The following is a 22,627-nucleotide window of genomic DNA, read 5'->3' as shown; positions in this document are numbered from 1 at the left end:
TGTGTGTGTGGTGTGTGTGAGTGGGTGGTAGTGTGTGTGTGTGTGTGTGTGGGGGGGGGGGTAGGGTTAGTGTGTGTGAGTGTGTGTGTGGTGTGTGTGAGTGGGTGGTAGTGTGTGTGTGTGTGTCGGGGGGGGGGGGGTGTAGGGAATAGAAAATACAGTTTGTACAGTATAAAAATCATTGCGCCTATGGAATGTCCTCAAGTATAGCAAACCAAACCTGTGTGTGCGTGCGAAAAAAACATTTTCATTACTTGCAATAAAATGAGTATTAACTGAAATAAACTAAAATATTCATAAAAAAATATTCATAAACAAGTTCTTTCTTTTAGTTTTATTTTCTAAACGACTAAATAAACAATTAATAGAAACCGTATAGACATGTTTTAACAACAAAAACTTAATAAAATTGGAAACATAAAAATAAAGATTAATGCACAATATTAATGGAAAGTATAATAGTGTCTCAATGATACTAAAAGTAACGTTTTGGAACATTATCAACACGTTCTCCTGCATACGATATTCCTGTCAGCTGTGTTGGGGAATGTGTCTTCAGATGTGAGAGATGATGATGCGGATTCCTCAATCCTACACAAACACACCTGATGTCGGAGTGTGTGTTTACTATGCGCTCGGCCCGTGTGTGTTCTCCCTCAGATCACATGTTTCAGACACACTGATGTAAACACTCGCATGTTCCCCGGGGCGGTGTGTAAACGCAGTGTATGAGGTCGAGGCCGCCGGTTTATACGAACTCTGCTGGGTTTTATTGAGACAAACAGCAGCTGTATTTAGATCCGCCCTTCACGGAGATCAAATGAGCGTTTCTCTGTTTCTCTGTTTGACTCGCTGAGATTTATGCGTCTCCATCCAAACCTCCAACAAAGGTGTTTCATCAGACGGAGACGCTGTACACACACACACACTTCAGATTAAAACTGCCTTATATACAGCCAAACCAGAATGTATTCAGACTCCTTCAACATTTCTCACATTATCAGTTTATTCGCTATAGTTTATAAATGGTGATAAATATGAGCAGAACTCAGAGTTCTCAGATCAGTGGATATTTGACTGGTTTTGTCCGTCCTTCTGTTAGACTCTCACACATGAATTATGTTGAATATCTGTCAGCTGTTAAATTTAACTACACAATTAGATAATACCAGTTTAGCTCAACCAGTGACCAAGCAATGCTTCATGTTGTTCAGTGTGTGTGTAAAAAGAGCATTAGCAATTACAGAAAACACACTTCAGCAGAACATGATCAGCTCAAAGTGGAGGAATCATTTCTGCTCCCAAATTTGTATAAATGTTACTGGTAGTCACTGTATGAAGAGTGTTTGGGTATAATATGTCACAGTTTACTTTATTTTGCTCTCCTCACTTACAGAAATGAACTATAGTGTCCTGCACACACTAGTAAAGAAATATAAAAACTGATATCTGGTGTGTGAATAATGTTTGGTTAGACTGTAGCTGAAGATTGCATATTCATTTCATTTCATTTCATTTATAATACAGGAAAATTCAACAGCAACAGTATAGTTACAGTAAAACGGGCCTGGCTCAGTTTAAAAACTGGTTTACAGCAGGTTCCTGTTCTGCAGCAACATAGAACAATAAACAGAATTTCAGCACATGTATACAAGACATTGTTATTGACTAGATAGATATAAACAAAACATAAAATACGGAAAAACAAGACTAAAAACAGTACAGGAGCAATCAATGTGTGCAAGTTTGACTAGTCAGAAGAAACTGTTTATATGACTTTTTGAAATATGGGAAGGACGATAATGTTCGAATTTGATAAGGAATGTCATTCCAAATTTTAGTGTAAGTATAGAAAAACAATTTCTGACCATAGTTATTTTTGTACTGTGGAACTGGAATGAGTGCCTGCGAGACTGACCGAGTAAGGCGTAGTGGTCTCGAAGTTTGTGTCGGGAGAAGACTTGTAAGTGCAGGTGAAGAGCTATTTTGAATACGAAAATAAAAAGCAAGAGCATGGCTGTTTACAAAGTTCTGATAAGTCAGAGCATTTGTGCGTGTGAGCGCACTGCAATGATGAGACCATTTTGGGAGATTACAGTGGATCTTAAGTGCTCTGTAATACAGTCGTGCTATAGGTTCCGTAATGTCCGTAATATGTGTGTCGTAATCTGCTTTTGTCAGAACTTTGAATAAAGTCTAATTAAAATGTGCAGTTAGTGCAGATGCTCTGATCCACAGATGCACCCATAGCTGTGTTTCCATCAAAGTTATGAATTTACCTTGGAATAGTGCATAAAACATGTTCAAGAGAACAAAAGCGTCACACAATATCAGTAATAAACTAAGTTTCTGGTTGTGTCTCCCTCCATCATAAACGAGTGTGTGTCGCGTCAGGCGAAACACAGTAAACGCTGTCGTGTTCTCTGGCGTTCGGATGCTGGTGTTCGGGAACACACTCGTGTGTGCGAGACGCTTCTGGAGGGAATTACACCCAATCACTCTGACACACCCACACACTTCCACTTTCAGAAACACCAAACCAACATTAGAGACGCTGCGACGCCATTGGTCCGCTGGTTACTCCAGTTATCCAATCACAGCTGAGGGTTAAAGTCCCCGTGAACCGGAAGTTGCAAACGACTTTTCTCCAGTGTTGTGACGTATTTCCGAGAGAAACGGAATACTAAATGAGGCAAAATGGTGGGCGTGGCTTTTCCCCAACTAGCACCTGATTGGATCTAGAAAAGTAGGTGTTTTCATTCAGCCTGTCTACTGTCAGTTGGAGGGGCGTGATTACGGATGTTAAGCAGACGCCCAAACCGTCAAACCTACGTCATCAGGCAAGGTCCTCCAACGCAGAGGGGAGGGGAAATTTCAGATTTTGATTAAAGACTACTAAGCCCAAAAAATTTTTTGTGTGGATTGACTTGCATGGATGAATTGTTCACCACAAAACGATCAATTTAGGCAAACAAAGTAAGTATGGTCAATTTTGAATTCATGGGGACTTTAAGTTACGCATCGAGGGATTTATTCAGTAAACGTTTTCCCATCAGTTTATATGCATGTCTAATCGGATAAAACAATTACCCGCCTCAATTGAGTGCATATGTTTTTATGTGCATTTTTTTAATTTATGCACATTTTGACATTTCAATCCAGTGTTTTTTTATGTGATATCCAAAAACAAGGTGGATGGAAGCACAGCTGGTGGGGAAAGAGTTCATGTTGAGGTCAACAAAGTAACATAATTTGGACACTTTCTACACTGTGACTGAAAGACAATAATAATAATAATAATTATAATTATAATAATAATAATAGTTACTCATACTATTATTATTCATATTGTATTTATTCTCATATTCTCTTCTCAATGTCTCTAAATAAAATAATAATGGCATTGAACAGATGGGGCGTTCTCTTCACACACACACACACACACACTGAGATGATCTGAGTGCTCGCTGGGCCTCGTCACAATCTCACAAACCGGCCAACATCAACAAGTGAAGGACATAACTCTCACACACTACTGAGTGTGACGTGTGTGTGTGCCCAGCAGAGAACCTGATTGAAAGCAGTCCCTGCACTGCTGCTGGCAGCTCACGTGCTCAGATATCAGGTCAGTTACACACACACACACACCCTCTCTCTCTCTCTCTCTCTCTCACACACACACACTTGGATAATTGTATTCACTCAAACACTCTCTCTCACACACACACCGTTATACTTTCCATTAATATTGTGAATTAATCTTTATTTTTATATTTCCAGTAAACAAAGTTTTTGTTGTTAAAACATGTCTAAATAGTTTTTATAAATTGTTATTTATGTTTAAGTTTTAGTTCGTTTAGAACATAAAACTAAATGAAAGAAAGAGAACTTGGTAACTAGTTGAAATAAAAAAAGTTTCATTTTTGTATTTTATTTCAAATAATGAAAATGTTTTTGTTTTTTTATGGTTTTGATTTCAGTTTTAGTTAACTATAATAATAACCCAGTCTAGTATAATTTAATGTGTCACATGTTCCATGAATCCATGAATTTTTGTGCTAATATTTTGAGAACATTATTAAACACCAGATCACGTTCTATTAATGTTACCGGAAGAACGTTTGATCAATACTTTGCCAAAACATTCCCTGTCAGCTGAGAAGAGGCTTTAGTTTTCAGGAGTTTCTGAAGCATCTTATAACTCTATATGAAAAGGATCTAATAACTCTAATAATACCTGTGATGGCGGCTTGTTTAAGTGTGGAATGGACCGCGATGATGTTCTTCTCCACCAGCTCCAGTGGACCGGGTCTGAGAGAGATCTTCTCGTTCAGGTCATCAGCAAACCTGGCTCTCTTCAGTGTGTTCTGAGAGTCTTCACCAACTGGATCTGTGTAATAAACACAAGCTCTTCACTCAAACACACACATGAAACACAAGCTCTTCACTCAAACACACTCATGAAACACAAGCTCTTCCCTCAAACACACACATGAAACACAAGCTCTTCCGTCAAACGCACACATGAAACACAAGCTCTTCACTCAAACACACACATGAAACACAAGCTCTTCACTCAAACACACTCATGAAACACAAGCTCTTCCCTCAAACACACACATGAAACACAAGCTCTTCCGTCAAACGCACACATGAAACACAAGCTCTATGCTCAAACACACACATGAAACACAAACTCTTCCCTCAAACACACACATGAAACACAAGCTCTTCACTCAAACACACACATGAAACACAAGCTCTTCACTCAAACACACACATGAAACACAAGCTCTTCCCTCAAACACACACATGAAACACAAGCTCTTCACTCAAACACACACATGAAACACAAGCTCTTCCCTCAAACACACACATGAAACACAAGCTCTTCACTCAAACACACACATGAAACAAAAGCTCTTCACTCAAACACACACATGAAACACAAGCTCTATACTCAAACACACACATGAAACACAAGCTCTTCCCTCAAACACACACATGAAACACAAGCTCTTCCCTCAAACACACACGAAACACAAGCTCTATATTAAAACACACACATGAAACAGAAGCTCTTCCCTCAAACACACACATGAAACAAAAGCTCTTCCCTCAAACACACACATGAAACACAAGCTCTTCCCTCAAACACACACATGAAACACAAGCTCTTCCCTCAAACGCACACATGAAACACAAGCTCTTCCCTCAAACACACACATGAAACACAAGCTCTTCCCTCAAACACACACATGAAACACAAGCTCTTCCCTTAAACGCACACATGAAACACAAGCTCTTCCCTCAAACGCACACATGAAACACAAGCTCTTCCCTCAAACACACACATGAAACACAAGCTCTTCCCTCAAACACACACATGAAACACAAGCTCTTCCCTCAAACGCACATGAAACACAAGCTCTTCCCTCAAACGCACACATGAAACACAAGCTCTTCCCTCAAACACACACATGAAACACAAGCTCTTCCCTCAAACGCACATGAAACACAAGCTCTTCCCTCAAACGCACACATGAAACACAAGCTCTTCCCTTAAACGCACACATGAAACACAAGCTCTTCCCTCAAACGCACACATGAAACACAAGCTCTTCCCTCAAACACACACATGAAACACAAGCTCTTCCCTCAAACGCACATGAAACACAAGCTCTTCCCTCAAACACACACATGAAACACAAGCTCTTCCCTTAAACGCACACATGAAACACAAGCTCTTCCCTCAAACGCACACATGAAACACAAGCTCTTCCCTCAAACACACACATGAAACACAAGCTCTTCCCTCAAACACACACATGAAACACAAGCTCTTCCCTCAAACGCACACATGAAACACAAGCTCTTCCCTCAAACACACACATGAAACACAAGCTCTTCCCTCAAACGCACATGAAACACAAGCTCTTCCCTTAAACGCACACATGAAACACAAGCTCTTCCCTTAAACGCACACATGAAACACAAGCTCTTCCCTCAAACACACACATGAAACACAAGCTCTTCCCTCAAACACACACATGAAACACAAGCTCTTCCCTCAAACACACACATGAAACACAAGCTCTTCCCTCAAACACACACATGAAACACAAGCTCTTCCCTCAAACGCACATGAAACACAAGCTCTTCCCTCAAACGCACACATGAAACACAAGCTCTTCCCTCAAACACACACATGAAACAAGCTCTTCCCTCAAACACACACATGAAACACAAGCTCTTCCCTCAAACGCACATGAAACACAAGCTCTTCCCTCAAACGCACACATGAAACACAAGCTCTTCCCTCAAACGCACACATGAAACACAAGCTCTTCCCTCAAACACACACATGAAACACAAGCTCTTCCCTCAAACGCACATGAAACACAAGCTCTTCCCTCAAACGCACACATGAAACACAAGCTCTTCCCTCAAACGCACATGAAACACAAGCTCTTCCCTCAAACACACACACATGAAACACAAGCTCTTCCCTCAAACACACACATGAAACACAAGCTCTTCCCTCAAACGCACATGAAACACAAGCTCTTCCCTCAAAGGCACACATGAAACACAAGCTCTTCCCTCAAACACACACACATGAAACACAAGCTCTTCCCTCAAACACACACATGAAACACAAGCTCTTCCCTCAAACGCACATGAAACACAAGCTCTTCCCTCAAAGGCACACATGAAACACAAGCTCTTCCCTCAAAGGCACACATGAAACACAAGCTCTTCCCTCAAACACACACATGAAACACAAGCTCTTCCCTCAAACACACACATGAAACACAAGCTCTTCCCTCAAACACACACATGAAACACAAGCTCTTCCCTCAAACACACACATGAAACACAAGCTCTTCCCTCAAACACACACATGAAACACAAGCTCTTCCCTCAAACGCACACATGAAACACAAGCTCTTCCCTTAAACGCACACATGAAACACAAGCTCTTCCCTCAAACACACACATGAAACACAAGCTCTTCACTCAAACACACACATGAAACAAGGTCTATATTAAAAAACACAAATGAAACAAGCTCTATACTCAAACACACACATGAAACACACACATGAAACACAAACTCTTCCCTCAAACACACACATGAAACACAAGCTCTTCCCTCAAACACACACATGAAACACAAGCTCTTCCCTCAAACACACACATGAAACACAAGCTATTCCCTCAAACACACACATGAAACACAAGCTCTTCCCTCAAACGCACACATGAAACACAAGCTCTTCCCTCAAACACACACATGAAACACAAGCTCTTCCCTCAAACGCACACATGAAACACAAACTCTTCCCTCAAACACACACATGAAACACAAGCTCTTCCCTCAAACACACACATGAAACACAAGCTCTTCCCTCAAACACACACATGAAACACAAGCTATTCCCTCAAACACACACATGAAACACAAGCTCTTCCCTCAAACACACACATGAAACACAAGCTCTTCCCTCAAACACACACATGAAACACAAGCTCTTCACTCAAACACACACATGAAACACAAGCTCTATGCTCAAACACACACATGAAACACACACATGAAACACAAACTCTTCCCTCAAACACACACATGAAACACAAGCTCTTCCCTCAAACGCACACATGAAACACAAGCTCTATACTCAAACACACACATGAAACACACACATGAAACACAAGCTCTTCACTCAAACACACACATGAAACACAAGCTCTATGCTCAAACACACACATGAAACACACACATGAAACACAAGCTCTTCCCTCAAACACACACATGAAACACAAGCTCTTCCCTCAAACGCACACATGAAACAAAAGCTCTATGCTCAAACACACACATGAAACAAACTCTTCCCTCAAACACACACATGAAACACAAGCTCTTCACTCAAACACACACATGAAACACAAGCTCTTCCCTCAAACACACACATGAAACACAAACTCTTCCCTCAAACACACACATGAAACACAAGCTCTTCACTCAAACACACACATGAAACAAAAGCTCTTCACTCAAAAACACACATGAAACACAAGCTCTATACTCAAACACACACATGAAACACAAGCTCTTCCCTCAAACACACACATGAAACACAAGCTCTTCCCTCAAACACACACATGAAACACAAGCTCTTCCCTCAAACACACATGAAACACAAGCTCTATATTAAAACACACACATGAAACAAAAGCTCTTCCCTCAAACACACACATGAAACACAAGCTCTTCCCTCAAACACACACATGAAACAAGCTCTTCCCTCAAACACACACATGAAACACAAGCTCTTCACTCAAACACACACATGAAACAAAAGCTCTTCCCTCAAACACACACATGAAACACAAGCTCTTCCCTCAAACACACACATGAAACACAAGCTCTTCCCTCAAACGCACACATGAAACACAAGCTCTTCCCTCAAACACACACATGAAACACAAGCTCTTCCCTCAAACACACACATGAAACACAAGCTCTTCCCTTAAACGCACACATGAAACACAAGCTCTTCCCTCAAACGCACACATGAAACACAAGCTCTTCCCTCAAAGGCACACATGAAACACAAGCTCTTCCCTCAAACGCACATGAAACAAGCTCTTCCCTCAAACACACACATGAAACAAAAGCTCTTCCCTCAAACACACACATGAAACACAAGCTCTTCCCTCAAACACACACATGAAACACAAGCTCTTCCCTCAAACGCACATGAAACACAAGCTCTTCCCTCAAACGCACACATGAAACACAAGCTCTTCCCTCAAACGCACACATGAAACACAAGCTCTTCCCTTAAACGCACACATGAAACACAAGCTATTCCCTCAAACACACACATGAAACACAAGCTCTTCCCTCAAACGCACACATGAAACACAAGCTCTTCCCTTAAACGCACACATGAAACACAAGCTCTTCCCTCAAACGCACACATGAAACACAAGCTCTTCCCTTAAACGCACTCATGAAACACAAGCTCTTCCCTCAAACGCACATGAAACACAAGCTCTTCCCTCAAACGCACACATGAAACACAAGCTCTTCCCTCAAAGGCACACATGAAACACAAGCTCTTCCCTCAAACACACACATGAAACACAAGCTATTCCCTCAAACACACACATGAAACACAAGCTCTTCCCTCAAACACACACATGAAACACAAGCTCTTCCCTCAAAGGCACACATGAAACACAAGCTCTTCCCTCAAACACACACATGAAACACAAGCTCTTCCCTCAAACACACACATGAAACACAAGCTCTTCCCTCAAACGCACACATGAAACACAAGCTCTTCCCTCAAACACACACATGAAACACAAGCTCTTCCCTCAAACACACACATGAAACACAAGCTCTTCCCTCAAACACACACATGAAACACAAGCTCTTCCCTCAAACGCACACATGAAACACAAGCTCTTCCCTCAAACACACACATGAAACACAAGCTCTTCCCTCAAACGCACACATGAAACACAAGCTCTTCCCTCAAACACACACATGAAACACAAGCTCTTCCCTCAAACACACACATGAAACACAAGCTCTTCCCTCAAACGCACACATGAAACACAAGCTCTTCCCTTAAACGCACACATGAAACACAAGCTCTTCCCTCAAACACACACATGAAACACAAGCTCTTCCCTCAAACGCACACATGAAACACAAGCTCTTCCCTCAAACGCACACATGAAACACAAGCTCTTCCCTTAAACGCACACATGAAACACAAGCTATTCCCTCAAACACACACATGAAACACAAGCTCTTCCCTCAAACACACACATGAAACACAAGCTCTTCCCTCAAACGCACACATGAAACACAAGCTCTTCCCTCAAACACACACATGAAACACAAGCTCTTCCCTCAAACGCACACATGAAACACAAGCTCTTCCCTCAAACACACACATGAAACACAAGCTCTTCCCTCAAACACACACATGAAACACAAGCTCTTCCCTCAAACGCACACATGAAACACAAGCTCTTCCCTTAAACGCACACATGAAACACAAGCTCTTCCCTCAAACACACACATGAAACACAAGCTCTTCCCTCAAACACACACATGAAACACAAGCTCTATGCTCAAACACATGAAACACAAGCTCTTCCCTCAAAGGCACACATGAAACAAAAGCTCTATGCTCAAACACACACATGAAACACAAGCTCTTCCCTCAAACGCACACATGAAACACAAGCTCTTCCCTCAAACACACACATGAAACACAAGCTCTTCCCTCAGACACACACATGAAACAAAAGCTCTATGCTCAAACACACACATGAAACACACACATGAAACACAAGCTCTTCCCTCAAACTAGGGCTGTCAATCTTCCTCTATAATACTATTCGAATTCCATTCCTTATTTTATTTAATATTCGAATAATATTCGAATATTAAATGCTCAAATTCATCCTATTATTAATATTTACGACTTTACTCAGGCTTATGGATCGCGAATGCAACTTCGGTATAGCATGTGGTTGTTGTTACACGTTCTGTCCACTAGAGGGATATCTAACATTACAATAAACATTTTATTCGTGCTGAATATGGTTGCAGCGCTACCGATGGTTTTTGGCTAATATCTCCGCTAAAACACCACCAAAAATTCTGAAACTTATATCGTTCTTTTCAGTTCGACTAGACGGTTCCAACGAGTTTGGTGCTCGCCGAATCCGTTGAGTTTTCACCGAGATATTTGCGCTTCACGGGCGTTTTTTACGTTGTTAAACATTTACCATTTTTGACAGTATTGTTATGATGATACAGCGTGGATAACGTGCACAATTGTGTTACGATTCAAAAACGTTATTGTTCATCAGACGAAAACAAAAGCATTTCATTTTCACATGTGTGTAAGCCAAGGTGGCACTGGCGAGAAAGGCAAGATTGCATATAAAAACATTAATGAATGGGAATAGGAGCAGGCTTCACTCAATGATTAAACAAACTTTAAGAATGCTGGCCTGATGATTAGAATATATAACGTTAAACAGGAAAGAGGCCGCACTATGCATAAATTGTTTTATTTGCACAACAAGGCACGCGCCGAAACGCGTTTGTGCAAATAAAACAATTTATGCATAGTGCGGCCTCTTTCCTGTTTATATATATATATAAAAAAATTAAAATACACATAAAAAAACAATATTCGAATAGTAACTTCAGCATTCGAATAGTATTGATTTTTTAAATATTCGAATTATATTCGAATTTCGGAATTCGTTCCAACAGCCCTACCTCAAACACACACATGAAACACAAGCTCTTCCCTCAAACACACACATGAAACACAAGCTCTTCCCTCAAACACACACATGAAACACAAGCTCTTCCCTCAAACACACACATGAAACACAAGCTCTTCCCTCAAACACACACATGAAACACAAGCTCTTCCCTCAAACACACACATGAAACACAAGCTCTTCCCTCAAACACACACGAAACACAAGCTCTTCCCTCAAACGCACACATGAAACACAAGCTCTTCCCTCAAACACACACATGAAACACAAGCTCTTCCCTCAAACACACAGATGAAACACAAGCTCTTCCCTCAAACGCACACATGAAACCCAAGCTCTTCCCTCAAACACACACATGAAACACAAGCTATTCCCTCAAACACACACATGAAACACAAGCTCTTCCCTCAAACACACACATGAAACACAAGCTCTTCCCTCAAACGCACACATGAAACACAAGCTCTTCCCTCAAACACACACATGAAACACAAGCTCTTCCCTCAAACGCACACATGAAACACAAACTCTTCCCTCAAAGGCACACATGAAACACAAGCTCTTCCCTCAAACACGTGAAACACAAGCTCTTCCCTCAAACACGTGAAACACAAGCTCTTCCCTCAAACACACACATGAAACACAAGCTCTATACTCAAACACACACTTGAAACACAAGCTCTTCCCTCAAACACACACATGAAACACAAGCTCTATACTCAAACGCACACATGAAACACAAGCTCTTCCCTCAAACACACACATGAAACACAAGCTCTTCCCTCAAACGCACACATTAAACACAAGCTCTTCATTCAAACACACATATGAAACACAAGCTCTTCCCTCAAACACACACATGAAACACAAGCTCTTCCCTCAAACACACACATGAAACACAAGCTCTTCCCTCAAACGCACACATGAATCACAAGCTCTTCCCTCAAACACACACATGAAACACAAGCTCTTCCCTCAAACACACTCATGAAACACAAGCTCTTCACTCAAAAACACACATGAAACACAAGGTCTTCCCTCACACACATGAAACACAAGCTCTTCCCTCAAACGCACACATGAATCACAAGCTCTTCCCTCAAACACACACATGAAACACAAGCTCTTCCCTCAAACACACACATGAAACACAAGCTCTTCCCTCGAACACACACATGAATCACAAGCTCTTCCCTCAAACACACACATGAAACACAAGCTCTTCCCTCAAACACACTCATGAAACACAAGCTCTTCACTCAAAAACACACATGAAACACAAGGTCTTCCCTCACACACATGAATCACAAGCTCTTCCCTCAAACACACACATGAAACACAAGCTCTTCCCTCAAACACACACATGAAACACAAGCTCTTCCCTCAAACACACACATGAAACACAAGCTCTATATTAAAACACAAACATGAAACACAAGCTCTTCCCTCAAACACACACATGAAACACAAGCTCTTCCCTCAAACACACACATGAAACACAAGCTCTATACTCAAACGCACATGAAACACAAGCTCTTCCCTCAAACGCACACATGAAACACAAGCTCTTCCCTCAAACACACACATGAAACACAAGCTCTTCCCTCAAACGCACATGAAACACAAGCTCTTCCCTCAAACACACACATGAAACACAAGCTCTTCCCTCAAACACACACATGAAACACAAGCTCTTCCCTCAAACGCACATGAAACACAAGCTCTTCCCTGAAACGCACACATGAAACACAAGCTCTTCCCTCAAACACACACATGAAACACAAGCTCTATATTAAAACACAAACATGAAACACAAGCTCTTCCCTCAAACACACACATGAAACACAAGCTCTTCCCTCAAACACACACATGAAACACAAGCTCTATACTCAAACGCACATGAAACACAAGCTCTTCCCTCAAACGCACACATGAAACACAAGCTCTTCCCTCAAACACACACATGAAACACAAGCTCTTCCCTCAAACGCACATGAAACACAAGCTCTTCCCTCAAACACACACATGAAACACAAGCTCTTCCCTCAAACACACACATGAAACACAAGCTCTTCCCTCAAACGCACATGAAACACAAGCTCTTCCCTGAAACGCACACATGAAACACAAGCTCTTCCCTCAAACACACACATGAAACAAGCTCTTCCCTCAAAGGCACACATGAAACACAAGCTCTTCCCTCAAAGGCACACATGAAACACAAGCTCTTTCCTCAAAGGCACACATGAAACACAAGCTCTTCCCTAAAAGGCACACATGAAACACAAGCTCTTCCCTCAAAGGCACACATGAAACACAAGCTATTCCCTCAAACACACACATGAAACACAAGCTCTTCCCTCAAACACACACATGAAACACAAGCTCTTCCCTCAAACGCACACGAAACACAAGCTCTTCCCTCAAACACACACATGAAACACAAGCTCTTCCCTCAAAGGCACACATGAAACACAAGCTCTTTCCTCAAAGGCACACATGAAACACAAGCTCTTCCCTCAAACGCACACGAAACACAAGCTCTTCCCTCAAACACACACATGAAACACAAGCTCTTCCCTCAAACGCACACGAAACACAAGCTCTTCCCTCAAACACACACATGAAACACAAGCTCTTCCCTCAAACACACACATGAAACACAAGCTCTTCCCTCAAAGGCACACATGAAACACAAGCTATTCCCTCAAACACACACATGAAACACAAGCTCTTCCCTCAAACACACACATGAAACACAAGCTCTTCCCTCAAACGCACACGAAACACAAGCTCTTCCCTCAAACACACACATGAAACACAAGCTCTTCCCTCAAAGGCACACATGAAACACAAGCTATTCCCTCAAACACACACATGAAACACAAGCTCTTCCCTCAAACACACACATGAAACACAAGCTCTTCCCTCAAAGGCACACATGAAACACAAGCTCTTCCCTCAAACGCACACATGAAACACAAGCTCTTCCATCAAACGCACATGAAACACAAGCTCTATACTCAAACACACACATGAAACACAAGCTCTTCCCTCAAACGCACACATGAAACACAAGCTCTATACTCAAACGCACACATGAAACACAAGCTCTTCCCTCAAACGCACACATGAAACACAAGCTCTTCCCTCAAACACACACATGAAACAAGCTCTATACTCAAACGCACACATGAAACACAAGCTCTTCCCTCAAACACACACATTAAACACAAGCTCTTCCCTCAAAGGCACACATGAAACACAAGCTCTTCCCTCAAACGCACATGAAACACAAGCTCTTCCCTCAAACGCACACATGAAACACAAGCTCTTCCCTCAAACGCACATGAAACACAAGCTCTTCCCTCAGAGGCACACATGAAACACAAGCTATTCCCTCAAACACACACATGAAACACAAGCTCTTCCCTCAAACACACACATGAAACACAAGCTCTTCCCTCAAAGGCACATATGAAACACAAGCTATTCCCTCAAACGCACACATAAAACACAAGCTCTTCCCTCAAACACACACATGAAACACAAGCTCTTCCCTCAAACGCACACATGAAACACAAGCTCTTCCCTCAAACGCACATAAAACACAAGCTCTTCCCTCAAACACACACATGAAACACAAGCGCTTCCCTCAAAGGCACACATGAAACACAAGCTATTCCCTCAAACGCACACATAAAACACAAGCTCTTCCCTCAAACACACACATGAAACACAAGCTCTTCCCTCAAACACACACATGAAACACAAGCTCTTCCCTCAAACGCACACATGAAACACAAGCTCTTCCCTCAAACACACATATGAAACACAAGCTCTTCCCTCAAACACACACATGAAACACAAGCTCTATATTAAAACACACACATGAAACACAAGCTCTATATTAAAACACACACGTAACACAAGCTCTTCCCTCAAACACACTGATGAAACACAAGCTCTTCCCTCAAACACACACATGAAACACAAGCTCTTCCCTCATACACACACATGAAACACAAGCTCTTCCCTCAAACACACATGAAACACGAGCTCTTCCCTCAAACACACTCATGAAACACAAGCTCTTCCCTCTAGCACACACATGAAACAAGCTCTTCCCTCAAACACACACACATGAAACACAAGCTCTACCCTCAAACACACACATGAAACACAAGCTCTTCACTCAAACACACTCATGAAACACAAGCTCTTCACTCAAACACACACATGACACACAAGGTCTTCCCTCAAACACACACATGAAACACAAGCTCTTCCCTCAAACACACACATGAAACACAAGCTCTTCCCTCAAACACACACATGAAACAAGCTCTTCCCTCAAACACACACATGAAACACAAGCTCTTCCCTCAAAGGCACACATGAAACACAAGCTCTTCCCTCAAAGGCACACATGAAACACAAGCTCTTTCCTCAAAGGCACACATGAAACACAAGCTATTCCCTCAAACACACACATGAAACACAAGCTCTTCCCTCAAACACACACATGACACACAAGGTCTTCCCTCAAACACACACATGAAACACAAGCTCTTCCCTCAAACACACACATGAAACACAAGCTCTTCACTCAAACACACACATGACACACAAGGTCTTCCCTCAAACACACACATGAAACACAAGCTCTTCCCTCAAACACACACATGAAACACAAGCTCTTCCCTCAAACACACACATGAAACACAAGCTCTTCCCTCAAAGGCACACATGAAACACAAGCTCTTCCCTCAAAGGCACACATGAAACACAAGCTCTTCCCTCAAAGGCACACATGAAACACAAGCTCTTCCCTCAAAGGCACACATGAAACACAAGCTCTTCCCTCAAACGCACACATGAAACACAAGCTCTTCCCTCAAACACACACATGAAACACAAGCTCTTCCCTCAAACACACACATGAAACACAAGCTCTTCCCTCAAACGCACACATGAAACACAAGCTCTTCCCTCAAACGCACACATGAAACACAAGCTCTTCCCTCAAACGCACACATGAAACACAAGCTCTTCCCTCAAACGCACACATGAAACACAAGCTCTTCCCTCAAACACACACATGAAACACAAGCTCTTCCCTCAAACGCACACATGAAACACAAGCTCTTCCCTCAAACGCACACATGAAACACAAGCTCTTCCCTCAAACGCACACATGAAACACAAGCTCTTCCCTCAAACACACACATGAAACACAAGCTCTTCCCTCAAACGCACATGAAACACAAGCTCTTCCCTCAAACGCACACATGAAACACAAGCTCTATACTCAAACGCACACATGAAACACAAGCTCTTCCCTCAAAGGCACACATGAAACACAAGCTATTCCCTCAAACACACACATGAAACACAAGCTCTTCCCTCAAAGGCACACATGAAACACAAGCTCTTCCCTCAAACGCACACATGAAACACAAGCTCTTCCCTCAAACGCACATGAAACACAAGCTCTTCCCTCAAACGCACACATGAAACACAAGCTCTATACTCAAACGCACACATGAAACACAAGCTCTTCCCTCAAACGCACACATGAAACACAAGCTCTTCCCTCTAACACACACATGAAACAAGCTCTATACTCAAACGCAGACATGAAACACAAGCTCTTCCCTCAAACACACACATGAAACACAAGCTCTTCCCTCAAACGCACACATGAAACACAAGCTCTTCATTCAAACACACATATGAAACACAAGCTCTTCCCTCAAACACATGAAACACAAGCTCTTCCCTCAAACACACACTTGAAACACAAGCTCTTCCCTCAAACACACACATGAAACAAAAGCTCTTCCCTCAAAGGCACACATGAAACAAAAGCTCTTCCCTCAAACGCACATGAAACAAAAGCTCTTCCCTCAAACGCACATGAAACAAAAGCTCTATACTCAAACACACACATGAAACACAAGCTCTATACTCAAACGCACATGAAACAAAAGCTCTATACTCAAACACACACTTGAAACACAAGCTCTTCCCTCAAAGGCACACATGAAGCACAAGCTCTTCCCTCAAACACACACATGAAACACAAGCTCTTCCCTCAAACACACACATGAAACACAAGCTCTTCCCTCAAACACACACATGAAACACAAGCTCTTCCCTCAAACACACACATGAAACACAAGCTCTTCCCTCAAACGCACACATGAAACACAAGCTCTTCCCTCAAACACACATATGAAACACAAGCTCTTCCCTCAAACACACACATGAAACACAAGCTCTATATTAAAACACACACATGAAACACAAGCTCTATATTAAAACACACACGTAACACAAGCTCTTCCCTCAAACACACTGATGAAACACAAGCTCTTCCCTCAAACACACACATGAAACACAAGCTCTTCCCTCATACACACACATGAAACACAAGCTCTTCCCTCAAACACACATGAAACACGAGCTCTTCCCTCAAACACACTCATGAAACACAAGCTCTTCCCTCTAGCACACACATGAAACAAGCTCTTCCCTCAAACACACACACATGAAACACAAGCTCTACCCTCAAACACACACATGAAACACAAGCTCTTCACTCAAACACACTCATGAAACACAAGCTCTTCACTCAAACACACACATGACACACAAGGTCTTCCCTCAAACACACACATGAAACACAAGCTCTTCCCTCAAACACACACATGAAACACAAGCTCTTCCCTCAAACACACACATGAAACAAGCTCTTCCCTCAAACACACACATGAAACACAAGCTCTTCCCTCAAAGGCACACATGAAACACAAGCTCTTCCCTCAAAGGCACACATGAAACACAAGCTCTTTCCTCAAAGGCACACATGAAACACAAGCTATTCCCTCAAACACACACATGAAACACAAGCTCTTCCCTCAAACACACACATGACACACAAGGTCTTCCCTCAAACACACACATGAAACAAAAGCTCTTCCCTCAAACACACACATGAAACACAAGCTCTTCACTCAAACACACACATGACACACAAGGTCTTCCCTCAAACACACACATGAAACACAAGCTCTTCCCTCAAACACACACATGAAACACAAGCTCTTCCCTCAAACACACACATGAAACACAAGCTCTTCCCTCAAAGGCACACATGAAACACAAGCTCTTCCCTCAAAGGCACACATGAAACACAAGCTCTTCCCTCAAAGGCACACATGAAACACAAGCTCTTCCCTCAAACGCACACATGAAACACAAGCTCTTCCCTCAAACACACACATGAAACACAAGCTCTTCCCTCAAACACACACATGAAACACAAGCTCTTCCCTCAAACGCACACATGAAACACAAGCTCTTTCCTCAAACGCACACATGAAACACAAGCTCTTCCCTCAAAGGCACACATGAAACACAAGCTATTCCCTCAAACACACACATGAAACACAAGCTCTTCCCTCAAACACACACATGAAACACAAGCTCTTCCCTCAAAGGCACACATGAAACACAAGCTCTTCCCTCAAACGCACACATGAAACACAAGCTCTTCCCTCAAACGCACATGAAACACAAGCTCTTCCCTCAAACGCACACATGAAACACAAGCTCTATACTCAAACGCACACATGAAACACAAGCTCTTCCCTCAAACGCACACATGAAACACAAGCTCTTCCCTCTAACACACACATGAAACAAGCTCTATACTCAAACGCAGACATGAAACACAAGCTCTTCCCTCAAACACACACATGAAACACAAGCTCTTCCCTCAAACGCACACATGAAACACAAGCTCTTCATTCAAACACACATATGAAACACAAGCTCTTCCCTCAAACACATGAAACACAAGCTCTTCCCTCAAACACACACTTGAAACACAAGCTCTTCCCTCAAACACACACATGAAACAAAAGCTCTTCCCTCAAAGGCACACATGAAACAAAAGCTCTTCCCTCAAACGCACATGAAACAAAAGCTCTTCCCTCAAACGCACATGAAACAAAAGCTCTATACTCAAACACACACATGAAACACAAGCTCTATACTCAAACGCACATGAAACACAAGCTCTTCACTCAAACACACACATGACACACAAGGTCTTCCCTCAAACACACACATGAAACACAAGCTCTTCCCTCAAACACACACATGAAACACAAGCTCTTCCCTCAAACACACACATGAAACAAGCTCTTCCCTCAAACACACACATGAAACACAAGCTCTTCCCTCAAAGGCACACATGAAACACAAGCTCTTCCCTCAAAGGCACACATGAAACACAAGCTCTTTCCTCAAAGGCACACATGAAACACAAGCTATTCCCTCAAACACACACATGAAACACAAGCTCTTCCCTCAAACACACACATGACACACAAGGTCTTCCCTCAAACACACACATGAAACAAAAGCTCTTCCCTCAAACACACACATGAAACACAAGCTCTTCACTCAAACACACACATGACACACAAGCTCTTCCCTCAAACACACACTTGAAACACAAGCTCTTCCCTCAAAGGCACACATGAAGCACAAGCTCTTCCCTCAAACACACACATGAAACACAAGCTCTTCCCTCAAACACACACATGAAACACAAGCTCTTCCCTCAAACACACACATGAAACACAAGCTCTTCCCTCAAACACACTCATGAAACACAAGCTCTTCCCTCTAGCACACACATGAAACACAAGCTCTTCCCTCAAACACACACATGAAACACACACATGAAACACAAGCTCTTCTCCTCAAACACACACATGAAACACAAGCTCTTCCCTCAAACACACATGAAACACAAGCTCTTCACTCAAACACACTCATGAAACACAAGCTCTTCACTCAAACACACACATGAAACACAAGGTCTTCCCTCAAACACACACATGAAACACAAGCTCTTCCTTCAAACGCACACATGAATCACAAGCTCTTCCCTCAAACACACACATGAAACACAAGCTCTTCCCTCAAACACACACGTGAAACATAAGGTCTTCCCTCAAGCACACACATGAAACACAAAGTCTTCCCTCAAACGCACACATGAATCACAAGCTCTTCCCTCAAACACACACATGAAACACAAGCTCTATATTAAAACACACACATGAAACACAAGCTCTTCCCTCAAACACACTCATGAAACACAAGCTCTTCCCTCAAACGCACACATGAAGCACAAGCTCTTCCCTCAAACACACACATGAAACACAAGCTCTTCCCTCAAACGCACACATGAAGCACAAGCTCTTCCCTCAAACACACACATGAAACACAAGCTCTTCCCTCAAACACACACATGAAACAAGCTCTTCCCTCAAACACACTCATGAAACACAAGCTCTTCCCTCTAGCACACACATGAAACACAAGCTCTTCCCTCAAACACACACATGAAACACAAGCTCTTCTCCTCAAACACACACATGAAACACAAGCTCTTCCCTCAAACACACACATGAAACACAAGCTCTTCTCCTCAAACACACACATGAAACACAAGCTCTTCTCCTCAAACACACACATGAAACACAAGCTCTTCACTCAAACACACTCATGAAACACAAGGTCTTCCCTCAAACACACACATGAAACACAAGCCCTTCCCTCAAACACACACATGAAACACAAGCTCTTCCCTCAAACACACACATGAAACACAAGCTCTTCCCTCAAACACACACATGAAACACAAGGTCTTCCCTCAAGCACACACATGAAACACAAGGTCTTCCCTCAAACGCACACATGAATCACAAGCTCTTCCCTCAAACACACACATGAAACACAAGCTCTATATTAAAACACACACATGAAACACAAGCTCTTCCCTCAAACACACACATGAAACACAAGCTCTTCCCTCAAACACACTCATGAAACACAAGCTCTATTCTCAAACACACACGAAACACAAGCTCTTCCCTCAAACACACACATGAAACACAAGCTCTTCCCTCAAACACACACATGAAACACAAGCTCTTCCCTCAAACACACTCATGAAACACAAGCTCTTCCCTCAAACACACACATGAAACACAAGCTCTTCCCTCAAACGCACACATGAAACACAAGCTCTTCCCTCAAACACACTCATGAAACACAAGCTCTTCCCTCAAACACACACATGAAACACAAGCTCTATATTAAAACACACACATGAAACACAAGCTCTATATTAAAACACACATGAAACAAGCTCTATACTCAAACGCACACATGAAACACAAGCTCTTCATTCAAACACACACATGAAACACAAGCTTTCCGTCAAACACACACATGTAACACAAGCTCTTCCCTCAAACACACACATGAAACACAAGCTCTTCCCTCAAACACACTCATGAAACACAAGCTCTTCCCTCAAACACACACACATGAAACACAAGCTCTTCCCTCAAACACACACACACATGAAACACAAGCTCTTCCCTCAAACACACACATGAAACACAAGCTCTTCCCTCAAACACACACATGAAACACAAGCTCTTCCCTCAAACACGCTCATGAAACACAAGCTCTTCCCTCAAACACACACACATGAAACACAAGCTTTTCCCTCAAACACACACATGAAACAAGCTCTTCCCTCAAACACACACACATGAAACACAAGCTCTTCCCTCAAACACACACATGAAACAAGCTCTTCCCTCAAACACACACATGAAACACAAGGTCTTCCCTCAAACACACACATGAAACACAAGCTCTTCCCTCAAACACACACATGTAACACAAGCTCTTCCCTCAAACACACACATGAAACACAAGCTCTTCCCTCAAACACGCTCATGAAACACAAGCTCTTCCCTCAAACACACACACATGAAACACAAGCTTTTCCCTCAAACACACACATGAAACAAGCTCTTCCCTCAAACACACACACATGAAACACAAGCTCTTCCCTCAAACACACACATGAAACAAGCTCTTCCCTCAAACACACACATGAAACACAAGTTCTTCCCTCAAACACACACATGAAACACAAGCTCTTCCCTCAAACACACACATGAAACACAAGCTCTTCCCTCTAACACACTCATGAAACACAAGCTTTAAGTATCGATAAGATTTAAAAAGTATTTTGCCAGCCGATTTGTAGGACAACATACATGTATATTCATATCCCCTAGAATTAAAATACGGTCATATTTCGGCATCATTTCAGACAGGAAATCAGAAAAGTCACTGATGAAGTCCTTATTATATTTAGGAGGTCGATATATAACTCCACATAGTACCAGCT

The 22,627-nt window shown here is 42.2% G+C and overlaps 2 protein-coding genes across 2 annotated transcripts in view; one reads left to right on the top strand and one right to left on the bottom strand.

Moving 5' to 3' along the window:
* LOC130096656 (putative uncharacterized protein MYH16) overlaps positions 1–22,627 on the top strand; it is a 329,204-nt gene that overhangs the window by 152,450 nt on the left and 154,127 nt on the right. The window lies entirely within an intron of this gene.
* Positions 1–22,627, bottom strand: part of myocd (myocardin) — an 89,615-nt gene that overhangs the window by 36,406 nt on the left and 30,582 nt on the right. Inside the window, exon 5 of the mRNA XM_056263264.1 lies at positions 4,238–4,390. Coding sequence (XP_056119239.1) covers positions 4,238–4,390 — 153 coding nt within the window. The remainder of the gene's footprint in view (positions 1–4,237; positions 4,391–22,627) is intronic.

The sequence above is a fragment of the Rhinichthys klamathensis genome, unplaced genomic scaffold (assembly GCF_029890125.1).
Source record: "Rhinichthys klamathensis goyatoka isolate OS25496 unplaced genomic scaffold, OSU_Roscu_1.1 h1tg000204l_1, whole genome shotgun sequence".
Lineage (NCBI taxonomy): Eukaryota > Metazoa > Chordata > Actinopteri > Cypriniformes > Leuciscidae > Rhinichthys > Rhinichthys klamathensis.
The sequence above is the reverse complement of the archived record's forward strand: the minus strand, read 5'-3'. Positions and strand labels throughout refer to the sequence as shown.